The following is a 13,317-nucleotide window of genomic DNA, read 5'->3' as shown; positions in this document are numbered from 1 at the left end:
ATGTGTGTTTGTGAGTGCACGAGTGTGTCCGTGTGTGTGCACGTGTGCTTGTGAGTGCATAAGCGTGTGCATGTACATGCATGTGTCTGAGTGTGAGTGCACAAGTGTGTCCGCGTGTGTGCACGTGTGCCTGAGTGCATGAGCGTGTCCATGGGTGTGCACGTGTGCATGAATGTGTCCATGTGTATATGTGCCTGAGTATGAACGCATGAGCATGTCCATTTGTGTGTGTGCACATGTGCCTGAGTGTGAGTGCACATGTGTGTGCATGCCTGCACACATGTGATGTGGCCATATAAATTGTATCGGGTGTGTATGCACGTTATGCATCTGTATGTGAGTATGTATACATGTGCATGTGTATGTAGGTAAGAGTATGTATATACGGATGCACATGTGGACTTGTGTGCATGTGTACACATGTACAGGTGTATGTGGATACAAGTGCGCTCACATATATAAGTGTATGTGTATGAGTGTATGTGTACATGTCAGAGTACCAGCACCTGAGGGCCACACTGAAGCAGCCTCTGATAGACAAGATGCAAGACCCCAGGCCGTGGCCACACTGTTCTGATCTTTGCATCCAGCCATCCTGTCCATCCTCTTGCAGGAACTCACCCTCATGCCGAACGCCACGCTGGGCTCTCCTGGCTCCCCTTTTTCTCCTTTCAAACCGTTCATCCCGGGCCGACCCTAGGCAGAGCACAGTGGGTGAGGACTGCTGGGCACTGGCCACACTGCAGCAGTCAGCCACCGAAGGGCCCCCAGTCTGAGGGCTCAGCCTCCCACACTCCTGCCCTTGTGGCTCCTGGCCCTCCTGTTCTGGCTCTCCTCACTCGTCTTCCTGCCTGGGGACCCTCTGAGGAGGACTAGTGACGGACTCCAGCAGCACCTGGGCCTTCTCCTGGACCCAAGCTACCCTCAAGCAAGGCTGGGACACCCCTGCCCACCCTGGCCACGTTGGGGGTGAAAGCTGTGCTCAGTTAGGGCCAGTTCTGGAGGACAGTGGGAGTGGCCCTCCACTCCCCTCCATAACCACTGCCCTGTGGCCCTGAGCTGCTGCTCATGCAGGGCACAGAGGGCCCCCCAGATCCCCTCCAGGTATTTACCGGCCGTCCAGGAAAGCCAATCTCTCCCTTGTGCCCTGGTCGTCCATAGGGACCCTGCAGAGAGAAGGGTACAGCTTTCAGGTGGGCAGAGCAGAGCAGGCCAGCCCTGGCACTAAGGACAACTGCTGTGTGGCCTCCACCTCACCCTGCCCATGCACTTTGAAGGTGTGGCTGGGAGATAAGCCCGGGGCCACACAGTACACACTCAGCAGCCACTCTAATGACAAGTGTCCCAGTGCACAGCTCGCCTATGCACCATGTAGATAGAGCTGAGTCCTACTCACCGGCGGTCCTCGGAAGCCTGGCTCTCCCTGAATAGAAAGGCAGAAGGCTTCATTAGGCGGCTAGCTCTGTCCCCACCAGCCAGCCTCCCTGAGGATCCCCTGCCTTCTGGGGACACTGGGTGGTGCCCAGGGCCACAAGCAAGACACAGGGGAGGTCAGGAAATGCCAGTGGGGAGAAGATTCCGGACTGGGGTTTGTGCCTGTGTTGGTGGCCCTGCCCTGCCTGTACAGTACCCTGGCTGGGGTCACCTTGACCATAGGCAGCTGTGAGGCCAGCAGCATGTGCTCTAGGGCTGGCATCCAAAGTTTGAGGCCCATCCCTAGGGCTAGAGGTTCTGGGCCCTGGTGCAGGCCTGTGGGAGCCTGGCCCACACACTCAGCAGATGGAGCAGCTCCTTTCTATACCCTTCCCAGGCCTGCCTGGGTGGCCACAGCTGGGGGACCCAGGGGCACAGGCCCCTGAAGGAAATGCCTTGGGTTCCTGCCACACTCGGGCTCCTGCCACACTCAGACTTCTGCTGGCATCCTGGGGTTGGAGCCCCCAGGAAGAGGCCAGAAGCCCACCAGGGATAGGGGTACAGAATGAGGGCAGCCTGATGCTCCTGAGCACCCCTGTGGGAGATGGTGGGGCAAAGAGGGGCAGAGCCTCTGCCACCAGCATCCCCAACCTCCCTGCAGGGTGGACCATGTCCAGTCTGAGTGGCAGGAACACACCCACTGTACTTGTGAGAGGTGGACAAGGAAAGGGCTTGTGCTGCTCAGGAAAGCTGTGTGCAACCCGACCCTGCACCTGCCCTCAGGAGAGCTGTGTGCAACCCAACCCCACACCTGCCCTCACCTTGGCTCCTTTCTGGGCAGGGACCATGGCTCTGCCATCAGGGCTGAAGATGTTGCCAGGCTCACCTTTCTCTCCCTGCAATGGCAGGAAGCCCAGCAGGGTCACAACCCAATCCTGGCAAAGACCCGCCTCATAGTAACAACCCTACAGGCCCTCATGGAGCGCCCCTTACCTTGGGTCCAGGGAAGCCTTGCTCACCTTTGGCACCCAGGTCACCTTTGGGCCCAGCAGGTCCCTGGAAGAGATTCTATAGGTAGTGAGGGGCCATGTGAACCAGACCTCCCATCCTGGGTGGCCGCCCCATCCTTTCCACAGCAGCTCCCTGGTAATGTGCCAGCCTGCCAGTCCTAGGCAGAGGGCCACACACCGCCCCGATGTTACAGGCTTCTGCTCAGGCACAGGAAAGGTCACGGGCACCACCTATGCTGGGCTGCCTCAAGGTTCTTGTCACATCCTGCTACCATTATACAGGACAGTAACTGTCCCTACCCTCTGGCTAAACAAGGCTGGCCTGGCGCACAGAGGAGACTCCCCGCCCAGCAGGGAAGGCTGCAGCCTGGCTATAGCCTGCCTGCAGATCTGGAGCAGGGATACTTACAGGAAAGCCTGCGTAGCCGGGCCGGCCCTGCGGGAAGAGGGGCAGCGTCAGCCTGGTCCCTGAGCACCCAGAAACACTGGGAGTCCATGTGAGCCACCTCCCAACTGCGCCCAGCCCCCGCAGAGAGTTTCAGCCAGGAAGGTACATACCTTAGGCCCTGGCGCACTCAGCACAGCGCCCTGGGAGCATGCCAGCAGAAAGACAGAAATTAGAAAAAAGAAAATTCACTGCAAATTAAATTCGGCTCCAATTATTACTGTTATGAGATCAATAAAATAATACCAAAAAATGAAATTTAAAAAGAAAATCTTGCTAGCAATAGTGTCTCTGGTTTTTGTCTGAGTATCCCCAGGAGACCCTGAAGCCATATCCTGGGAACCCACTTTACCTAGCATAGACCCCTTCTCAGCTCAGAGTACCCCTGACCCAGACTCAGATTCCCTACGGGCCAAGAGCTTTAAGTCCATTTCTGTTTAAAATGCTCAAGCTCTGCTGGACACTCCCTTGCTCCCTGGACACAGATGGCTACATTGAGTGTGAGGCCTTGGGCCAGCCAGGCCAAGCCATGCCTGAGGCCCAAATCGGGGGACCTGCCCTTTCTGGTCCACTGGCTACTGTGGGAGCCAGGCCCCTCCAGCCAGGCTCTCCTGGGCTGTGGGCTCACTCAGCTCCACACCTCTCACCAGAATGCACCCAGCTCTCAAGAGAGGGAGCCAAGCACAGAGGTGCAGTCACTGCTCAGGGGCACACAGATGGCAGTGCCAAAGTGGAAGCTGGGCCCACATCACCTGCACCTGCCCTCAGCCTGCACCAGGTGCCAAGAGGCAGCAGGCATCTGAGACTTCTGCCCTGAGGACAGCAGTGGCCTCAGCTGGGTCCGGTGTGGTTGGGGCTGAGCAGGGAGGAAGGATGCAGACTGACAAGACCTTGCCCCAAAGAACCTTGGGCTCATGCACATCCTGATGAGGACATTGAGATCCACAAGCTATAGTTGGGGCTACATTGTCTGGGACCACGGGACTGCCCACTTGGGAAACATTACCATTTAAAAATAAGTGCCTGACCTTGCCAGGCTGCCCACTCCCACCTCCCAAGGCCCAGTCGGCCAGGCCCTGCCCTGTAGTGGGGCCCACCTCCTCTGGGTGGAGGCTTGGCAGATTAAGCACCTCCCACAGTGTCCTTACATTCTGCTCTGACACGTAGACCACAGGCCCTGGGGGTCCGGGTGGCCCTCGGAGGCCTGGCTGTCCTACTCCATCCTGACCTCGGTCGCCCTGGAAGAGAATGTCAAGTGTCCAGCTCGTGGCTACCCTAGTGAAGACCCCAGACCCCACCCAGGCCGTGGGGGTTTTCTGGGGCCCACAGGGGTAAGGAGGCGCATGGGGCTATGGTCAGTGACCCTGGGCGGGGCAGGCTGCCATCAGGGAAAGCCACACCTCACAGGCTGCTCCCAGCCCCAAAAGCCACCCCTGTTGATATGAGGTACTTGTCTTGCATCTCTGAGACCACATGGGTGCAGGGTGGATGTGTGAACCTGGGGCAGCACACTGAAGCCCCATCTGTCCTCCCAATTTGCACCTGCAGGCCCTGAGCAGGGCCTGCTCCCTGCCCCAGAGACACTTACTTTTTCTCCTTGGCTTCCTCTGTCTCCTTTTGGTCCCTGCAGAGATGGGAGGGAAAGTCACCATACCAGACAGAAGCCCCCTTCCAGGAGCCCCCAGACCACTAGGCCCTAGAAGGAATAAAGGCATGGAGAGTCCTCATTCTCTGACAGAGGAAGCCTATCTTGGGACTCAACTCACTAGAGCCAGAGACCCCTGGGGGACACACCATGTGTCAGCTCCCATCTCCCTACAGTCCTTCAGGGGTCACCTTTGCACCCTGGGCTCACCAAAGTCACTGACCTGAGGCCCGGTGGAGCCCTCTCTGCCGGGGAGGCCAGGGAACCCTGGGGCCCCATCTGCTCCGACTTCTCCCTGCAAAGGACAGGTGGAGGGCAGAGTGTCAGTGCTTGGTCTCAGAGGCTATGGGGACATCTGTGGAGCAATAATGACCTGGGTTTCTATAGGTGACAACGCTCAATCCCGAAGGGTGATTCATCCTGGTGGGACTTTGAGGGGTGCAGGGGTGGCAGAGATGGGACAAGGGATCCTGGCATTTAGAGACCTCCTGTATGGCTCCTGCAAGTTATGGGGCACAGCTGGACAGAGCACCTGGAATGTTCCCTTGACTCTGTGAAACCTGGGTGTGCCTTGGGGTGGGAGCTCTGGAAAGGGAGGTCCCCTAGGGTGGGCACCCTGTGGGGAGGGTGCTGCCCTGGATGGGTGGCCTGGAGTGGTGTCTGTTGCAGGTCTGTCTTTAAAACAGGCAGGACTAAGTTACAAGGAAACACGAAGGCACAGGAAGGGTGGGGGAGCCAGGAGCTTGACCCCTGGGAGGCATAGGAGGTCCCCCCCAGCAGCCCTCCACAACCCAGGCTGATGGCCCTGAGGATAAGCCCTCATGCCATTCCTGAGGATCAGGGAACAGGCTCCCCCAGCACAGGTGCTTACCTTGGCCCCAGGCAGCCCAGGTGTTCCAGGATCCCCCTGAGGGGGCAAAGGGCTCTGTGAGCAAGAGTGGCCCGGGCAATACCCACCACGCCCCATGGGAGAAGGGGAGGGTCAATCTTCCAGATGTACCCCACACGCCTCCCAGCCCCAAACTGAGGATCCCAGGGCCCTGTCAGCCCCACTAGCGGCAGGGCCATGGTCTGCATCCCAGTAGACACATGATCTGGGCTGTTCTGGAAGCTGGTGACAAGAGCCACTTGGCAAGATTATGTCACTCAGACAAGAAGTCCTTCTAGGCTCGGCACCTGTGGCTCAAGCGGCTAAGGCACCAGCTACATACACCTAAGGTGGCAGGTTCGAATCCAGCCCGGGCCCACCAAATAACAATGACGGCTGCAACCAAAAAATAGCCGGGCATTGTGGTGGGCACCTATAGTCCCAGCTACTTGGGAGGCTGAGGCAGGAGACTCGCTTGAGCCCAGGAATTGGAGGTTGCTGTGAGCTGTGATGCCACAGCACTCTACCTAGGGGGACAGCTTGAGGCCCTGTCTCAAAAAAAAAAAAAAAAAAGAAGTCCTTCTAAAATCCAGCCCTTCAAATGTCCCAGTGTTTTGCAAAACAAAGTAAAACTTTGTAAGGAAGTTTAACGGGAGACTTGGAGCCCTTGAACCTGGCACTTACAGGGAGATGTCTCTCCTCACAACTCCCCACCTGTCCTGGGAGCCCTGTGGGGCCTTAAGGGGGGGGGGGCTATGATGCCAGGCCTGGCTGGTGACCCGGGAGGGGCAAGCAGGGAACAGAGCTCCCGAGAGCTCCAGGGACACCATCCCACCCCCACCAAGGCTGAGGTGGGAGCTCCAGGTTCTTCCCTAAGCCTCTCCATCTGCCCGAGCCAGCAAACATGCTGCAGAAAGTAGGCATCTGGATGGGGGGTGGGGCTTCAGAAAGAAGACGAGGCCGTAGCACTGGCTGTCTGGGAGGGACCTGTGTGGTTATTTCCCTGTTAGACTTTACTGTGGTTTGTGACTTTCCCCTCACAGATTCATACTACTCCTGTGATCAGAGGGCCATGGCCCAAAGCAGCAGTGCCCAGAGGCTACAGGCAGGCCTTATATGCCCCATCAGAGCTGAACAGCAAGGAAGCCTCTGGGACCACAGCATCCAGGCTCCTCTCTTACTGACCTTGAGTCCGGGCAGGCCAGGCAGTCCCTGTCAGGGCAGAGAAGATGCAGCGTCAGTGCAGCCCTAAGCCCTGCTGGGCACCTTTGTCCCACAAGAAAACGTGCTCATTGGCAAAAATCAAGATTTTTTAAGATATGTAAAGGAATCAGTTTTTGTCCAATTGAAATTTCCTGTTAGTTTTGCTTCAAGTAAAAGTTGTGTCCCAGCCACAGGTGCACCCACTAGGCCTGAGGGATATGCTAGGAGCCAGATACCATAGCTTTAGGCCCCCACGTGTGCCCCTGGCTGTTCCCTCTCCCAACTGTGCTGACCCTGGTTGTGCTGGGGTCTTGGTCTCTGCTAGCTGCCCCAAGCCTCACCATGCAGAGGGTGACAGATATCTGCTACTTCTCCAAACTAGAGCCACAAGAATTTAATGACTTGACTTCCCCAGGAAGGCCTTTCTCTAGAAAGACCCCACGTCTGCCCATGCCAACTGTCCCTGTGGCTCCCCCAGCTCCTCAGCCCTTGGCTCTTCAACTTCACAGTGGGTGTTTCCAAAGAGGAATGGTGGCCTGAAGTGGGCCGTGCCACACATCACTTGGCCCTCAGGGCTCTGCGGAGCTGCTCCGCTCCCCACGAGATGCCCTCCAACCCAGGCACCCCAACCCTGCCCGCACTGGCCCAGCCCAGCTCCTGGGCAGTACCTGTAGCCCGTCGGAGCTTCGGGGTGTTGACCAGAAAGGAGCGCCAGAGCCTTCCATATCATCCTGGAGGACACAGGAGGGGTACTTGGCCTGTGTCCCGTCCTCCCTGGGACCAGGCACTGCCCAAGGTGGAGAATAAGCTATGGCTATGGGGGCTATCCTCAGGGCTAAATGAGGGCAGATAACTGGTGGGTGACCCCTTTCAGCCTCTTTCAGGGCACTTGTTACTGGTCTGAGCATCAGCTGAGGCATAGCAGAGGTGGAAAGACAGTGGGGCCACTCAGGGTGGGACCACTGCCCTGGAAGTGCTGCTCAGCGGGTGTGATGCCAGGTGGCCATGACAGCAGACCCAGCTTTCCGGAGTCAAGGCAGTGGTACTCACAAACCCAGCCATGAATCCTGGTCCTGGAGGCCCAGGAGGCCCAGGGGGCCCAGGGAGGCCTGGTGGTCCAGCAGGTCCAGGGGCTCCTGCCAAGCCGCTCTCTCCAGGGGCGCCAACAGGACCAGGGTCTCCCAGGCTTCCCTGTACGGGCGAGGAGAGACAGCATCAGCACATCTGCTTAGCTCATGGCCACTGGACCCCATAGCCATAGTCATAAAGACCTGAGCATCTCCAGTGAAGAGCACCCTGCCTGCAGCTCTTCCTCCTGAGCACAAGAGATGGCCTCGTCCTCATCACACCACCACCAGGAGAGCTGCAGGTCATGTGCTCTCCACAGAGCCACCGGTGTACCCAGCACCTCCGGGACAGGGCAGATGTGGCCCAGGGAAGGCCGGACCCATGGCAGATCAGGAGCCCTGAGCAGAGGGCCTGTGGCTGCCAGGGCAGGGCCAGGCCCCCAAGAAGCCCTTGCCTCCCCTGTGTTCCCTCCAAATGCTGCCAAGACCACAGGGACCACTAGGTGTGCCAGGCAGGGTTAGGGTGAACTCCAGGAGTGAGCCCCCCACATGAAGACACTGGGGAGCTGGGCTGGGACCACCCTGGGGCCTTCCAGTCCCCAGATCCCCTGACACCCCAGCACAGCTCCCGGGAGCATGCCCACTCGTGGGCAGATGCAGCCTGTTCATACCTTGGGTCCGGGGGCACCCACATCACCCTGTGGAGAAAAGAGTGGAGTGGGGTCAATCACAGGGTTAGACGGCAGAGCAGGCATCCTGAGCCCTAGTCCCAGGTCTTGTTCGGCAGGTTGTGCTGATTTAGTCACTTCTACGTGTTTTCCTGAAGTCATCCCCCTCCTGGGAAAGCCATGGCCGTGAGGGGAGTTACCCTGAGCCCAATGCCAGGCCTGGCTCCAAGCAGGCAGCCCACAGCCTCAACCATGTGTGACAAACGTGGGCACCTCTGACAAGGCTCTTTAGCTCAGCTACCATCAAACAAGGTGGCATGCATAGGCTTGCGGCCCTCTTTAGGACAGTCCTCTGCCTGACCGCACAGCAGGCTGACTCAGTGCTCACAAGAGGCACCAAGTAAACGTGTACTCCCCAGAGGGCTGGACGCCAGCACCTCCCACCATCTCTGGTCACAGAAATGCCACCTGGAAATCATGGCCACTCCCATCTCATCAGAGGCCCGTAAAGCTTCCTGAAAGCTGCCCAACTCTAAATGTAGTCAAAATTGAGACATGAAGTGTTTTCAGATCAAATGGAAAGTCAATATTCTTAAAAACTGTTACCGAAATCCTCATCACACAGTCCTGAATTTCCACCTACGGCCCAGCTGGCCACACAGCCAAACAGCCTTGGAAGCCCACAGCCGGGGCAGCTGGGCTGTCCATGGCCCCACTCTCCCGGCACTGCCCCTTTGCAGTGCACCACTATGGCCACACAGCACAGCACTGGGTCCTGTCCACTTGGCTTGGTGGGAAGGTACTTACAAGGCTGCCTTTCTGCCCGGGCTTTCCTGGTGGCCCCTCTCTTCCTGGAGGACCTGAGGGCCCCTGGGGGAGAGATAAGCAAAGTTTGGGTCTGGACAGGATTCCATTTCTCGAAAGACTCTGGGTTAGCAGACAGTTATCTGTCTGGGCTTTCACAGATTTCCTGGGAAGCAAGGACAGGGAACGTTCCCTGAACACATGGACAGAGACACCTGGCCAGAGTCTTGTAGCTCAAAGGAGACCCCACCCAAAGTGTGTGGACTGCAGCGTTGCTGGCCACTCAGGAGGATGAGGAGGGAAGGGCTGACAGCCCACCCTGTGATGTTGGGGAAAGAGAAAGTGTAAAATGGCCTCTCCAGAACCGATGTTGGGAGCAGCCTGTCCACAGAGACCCTGGATGGCTGCAGGAGGCTATCAGAGCAGCCTGTGGCTGGGGTAGGTCAGCTGAGTTCCAGATGGTCACTAAGACAATGGAAACAACTCTACCCCAGGGTAAATCGCCCCAGTGAAAACCCAGACAACATCCCCAGCTACCAGAGACAGCTGTGGGCACTCTCTAGGCTGCCTGGTGCCCAGAGTTGCAAGGAGGCAGCTGGCAGGATATGGAGGTCAGACTCCTCCCACCCTGGTCCTCCAGTAGCAGGTGCAGTGAGGGCCTTGGCTCTCCTCCCACCCCGAGAATCACCCTTGGTGATGCCCTCGTGTAAGCTCAGGGGACCCATGAAGGCCAGAGAGAGTGAGAAAGTATCAGTGCTGCTGGCAGTGGCCTGGCAGGTCAGCACCTCCAAATCATGGGATGAGCACGGGGGCACCGCCACACTCCCAATGCAGCTCAGAGACAGAGCCCTTGCCCCAAGGATCCCCAGCAAGGTGGGAGGGTGGTGAGGCCTCACACAGGACACCCACCCCCTCCCAGCAAGCAGGGATCCATCCCCACAGGACTTACCGGGGGCCCAGGAAATCCAGGGGGCCCATCACGCCCAGGCACACCAGGAAGACCTGGGGGTCCTGGGACATCAGAGCTGTTCACCCCAAAGCGGCCTGGCTCGCCAGGTAGGCCTGGGACACCAGGGGGTCCAGGGGGTCCAGGGAAACCTCGTGGTCCCTGGATAGGAACACACAGTCAGGGCACATGCAGCACCTACCAGCAGTGAGCACCCTGTGACCACCCCGTAGGGTCCCAGCTACATCTCATGAGGTCTTGGCTGGTTCCACAGGAGCACAGCAGCTACCGGGCAAGGCCACTCACCCGGAGGGTCTCTAGGTCACCACCGAAGCCGGATCCTTCCATGTCAATGAAGGTCTGAGCAGAAAGCACCAGAGATAGCTGTCAGCAGGCGCCAGACCCATCCTCTGCCCAGAGATGGCGTGCAGCAAGAAGATTGGCCCTGACCACCCTGTCCCATGTACCCGACCCCACTGCTCACAACACGAAGCAAAGGGAGATGTGCCCAGAGATGCCAAGGAGGGCAGGCCTAGCAGCTCCTATGAGCCCACAGCCAAGGGCAGTGCCAAGAGCAGTAGCTGGTCCTCCTGGGTCAGAACCCCCGGGGGGTATTTCCTAGGTCTGGACAAGGGGACCATGGGACTCACCAGCCTGTCATGTCCAAAGGAAGGTCCTGGTGGCCCTGGCGGCCCCTGGGGTCCTGGGGGTCCTCTCGTTCCTATCCCAGGATCCCCCTAGGAACACAAGACAAGGTCATGCCAAGGGCTCCTGGCCTCCACCCGGGCCATGGGCCAAGACAAGAAAGGCATCGTCCCCACCTGTAGACTCACCTTCTCACCCTTGGGGCCCATGTCTCCTGGGGCCCCCGGGAAGCCCTGTGGCCCAATGTCACCCTGGAAGAAAAAGCCCAGGGTCAGGGAGAAGCACCTGTCCTGTCTCATGTGACCCAGTAGCAGTCCACGGCTCTGCACCCTAAATGCTCCTCCCAAAGGCACAGGCAGACAGGGCTCAGCCCTTCAAGTGAGTCCATAGAGGCCCCAGGACACCAGAGGGCGCCAGGAGCCAAAAGCCCTGAGGCTCTGGAGAACCGGGAACATCCCCGAGGTGTAGCAGGGTCCCACAGGTATCCTCAGCAGATAGCACACCCTCAGGCCATTACTGCCTTGTGTGTGTGGTGCACATAGTGCGCGCACATCTGTTCGTGTGTGTGTGCACATGTGTGTTTAGCGTGTGGTACACAGTGTGTGCACATCTGTGTTTGTGTTGTGTGCACGTGTGTTGAGTGTGTGGTGTACACAGTGTGTGCGCATCTGTTTGTGTTGTGTGCGCATCTGTGTGGCACGTGTACATGTGTGTTGTATGGTACACATAGTGTACGCACATCTGTTTGTGTGGCGTGTGCACGTGTGTGTTGTGTGGTGCACATAGTGTACGCACATCTGTTTGTGTGGCGTGTGCACTTGTGTGTTGTGTGGTACACATAGTGTACGCACATCTGTTTGTGTGGTATGTGCATGTGTGTGTTGAATGTGTGCAGTACATGGGATAAGGACCTAGGGCCTGCCTGTTAGCTACTTGGTTGGCAGGGGAGGGGCCCTTGGGCCTAAAATGATGTCCACCTGATATGGAGCAAGGCATGTTTCCTGACGGGAAGTCCTAACACAATTTATCAGATCACACTCATGGCGTGGCCACGCGGATCCTCTACTGCACACATGCACACACGTCACACATACACACATCACACATGTACACGCCACACACGTGTATACGTCACATGTCACACATATCACACACATGTTCTAGCCACTCTCACCACGGTCTGCTGCTGTACAGCTGTGCTGTCAGGTCCAAGATGGTCATGAGAAATGGTCTTGTCAATGCGGCCGTGCTTCCCGTCCCTTTGGGTTGTTTTTAACTTGAACCCATCATGTCCAGGACTGGTACCTGACACCCACTTTCTGCCTCTAGTGCCAAGTAACAAGCTTCCCTGATCTTTACTTGCAATCTTTGCATAGTTTAATTGTGTTTCTTGAAAATAGTGTTGATTTTTAAACACCTAAATTCAGTGTTTTTGGATAGAACCTCTCATTTACCCTGACAGCTGTTGGTTCTGCACTTTCTTGGGCTGTGGCCTCTCTCTCCCCTGCACGTACTGCCCCCCATGACTCCAGAATTTCTTGAATTTTCCTTGCTAAGGACTAGGAAGGTATACCTTTTCTTCATTCTTTTTTCCCCCAGTAGTCTGCAATAAATACAAATCCATAACTGCCTGTTTCCTATCCACATTTAGACTTACATTTTTTTAACAAGAGTTAAGTTGCATTGTCAGTGGTTTGTAAAATCCCCTTGGTATGTTAAGTTTAAAGGGTGCCAGAGGGTAAAAAGCTTCCACATCTCATGGGACCATCACAGATAACTGGCTCAGAGGGAAGCAAACTTACAGCTTTTCCATCTTCACCTGGGTCACCCTGGAAAGTGCAAGAGGAAGCATCAGTGAAAGGCAGTCAGGCACAGAACGCCCCACATACAGAGCTCCAGGAGGTGGGGCTGACCCTCCAGGGTGCCATGTCGTCAGGTGACTGGGTCTAAGCCCACATCTCCCATGCCCCACCACCTCTGGTGCCAAACCCCAGCAATGGCTGGTCTGGGGTCTCTGCTTTCTCCTAGCCCACCCTCGAGTCAGCTGCACCCTTTCCCCTTCCTGTCCAAGCCCATACCCGGGGACCCAGACCACAGGGCTGTGTGAACTCACTGGCCGGCCGTCCTTTCCTGGGGCACCGTCCTTTCCTGGGAGACCTGGGGGTCCCTGCGGCCCAGGGACAGGCTGTGCATGTGGACTCAGAGCCCCTGGGCCCACAGGTCCCTGGGGACTCTGGGGGCTGAAGGGGCACGGGAGGCCTGGAGGTCCAACCACGCATGGAGGGCCGGGGGGGCCTATTGAGCCAGGCAGGCCTGGAGCACCGGGCTCCCCCTTCTGCCCCTTCAGGCCTCCCTGTGGGGAGAAAGACCAGAGCACAGGCTGGGCAGAGCCACACACATGCTTGGGTGCCCAGACTCTGCATCCTGTGTGTGGTAGATGGACATACAAGGTGGATATGGACACATAGGGTGGACATGGACACACAGTGTGGATGTACAGAGTGGACGTGGACTAACAGGGTGGACACAGAGGATGGACACACAGGGTGGACATGGATGCATAGGGTGGACATACATGATGGACATGGACACAAAGGATGGAT

The 13,317-nt window shown here is 57.4% G+C and overlaps 1 protein-coding gene across 5 annotated transcripts in view; it reads right to left on the bottom strand.

The window, feature by feature from the left end:
• Nucleotides 1-13,317, bottom strand: part of COL18A1 (collagen type XVIII alpha 1 chain) — a 90,064-nt gene that overhangs the window by 10,899 nt on the left and 65,848 nt on the right. For all 5 annotated transcript variants that reach the window (XM_023518131.1, XM_012810299.2, XM_003798096.3 and 2 more), the window contains 22 exons: nucleotides 12,828-13,067; nucleotides 12,517-12,543; nucleotides 10,903-10,965; nucleotides 10,720-10,806; nucleotides 10,376-10,429; nucleotides 10,073-10,231; nucleotides 9,127-9,189; nucleotides 8,323-8,349; nucleotides 7,635-7,775; nucleotides 7,253-7,315; nucleotides 6,567-6,593; nucleotides 5,385-5,420; nucleotides 4,737-4,808; nucleotides 4,457-4,492; nucleotides 4,017-4,106; nucleotides 2,982-3,011; nucleotides 2,833-2,859; nucleotides 2,407-2,469; nucleotides 2,235-2,309; nucleotides 1,397-1,423; nucleotides 1,113-1,166; nucleotides 622-696 (listed from right to left, as the gene is read on the bottom strand). In XM_023518131.1, coding sequence (XP_023373899.1) covers nucleotides 622-696; nucleotides 1,113-1,166; nucleotides 1,397-1,423; nucleotides 2,235-2,309; nucleotides 2,407-2,469; nucleotides 2,833-2,859; nucleotides 2,982-3,011; nucleotides 4,017-4,106; nucleotides 4,457-4,492; nucleotides 4,737-4,808; nucleotides 5,385-5,420; nucleotides 6,567-6,593; nucleotides 7,253-7,315; nucleotides 7,635-7,775; nucleotides 8,323-8,349; nucleotides 9,127-9,189; nucleotides 10,073-10,231; nucleotides 10,376-10,429; nucleotides 10,720-10,806; nucleotides 10,903-10,965; nucleotides 12,517-12,543; nucleotides 12,828-13,067 — 1,536 coding nt within the window. The remainder of the gene's footprint in view (nucleotides 1-621; nucleotides 697-1,112; nucleotides 1,167-1,396; nucleotides 1,424-2,234; nucleotides 2,310-2,406; nucleotides 2,470-2,832; nucleotides 2,860-2,981; nucleotides 3,012-4,016; nucleotides 4,107-4,456; nucleotides 4,493-4,736; nucleotides 4,809-5,384; nucleotides 5,421-6,566; nucleotides 6,594-7,252; nucleotides 7,316-7,634; nucleotides 7,776-8,322; nucleotides 8,350-9,126; nucleotides 9,190-10,072; nucleotides 10,232-10,375; nucleotides 10,430-10,719; nucleotides 10,807-10,902; nucleotides 10,966-12,516; nucleotides 12,544-12,827; nucleotides 13,068-13,317) is intronic.

The sequence above is a fragment of the Otolemur garnettii genome, unplaced genomic scaffold, assembly GCF_000181295.1.
Source record: "Otolemur garnettii isolate 467f Iridium unplaced genomic scaffold, OtoGar3 scaffold00128, whole genome shotgun sequence".
Lineage (NCBI taxonomy): Eukaryota > Metazoa > Chordata > Mammalia > Primates > Galagidae > Otolemur > Otolemur garnettii.
Note: the sequence above shows the minus strand (reverse complement) of the source record. Positions and strands in the feature narration are given on the sequence as shown.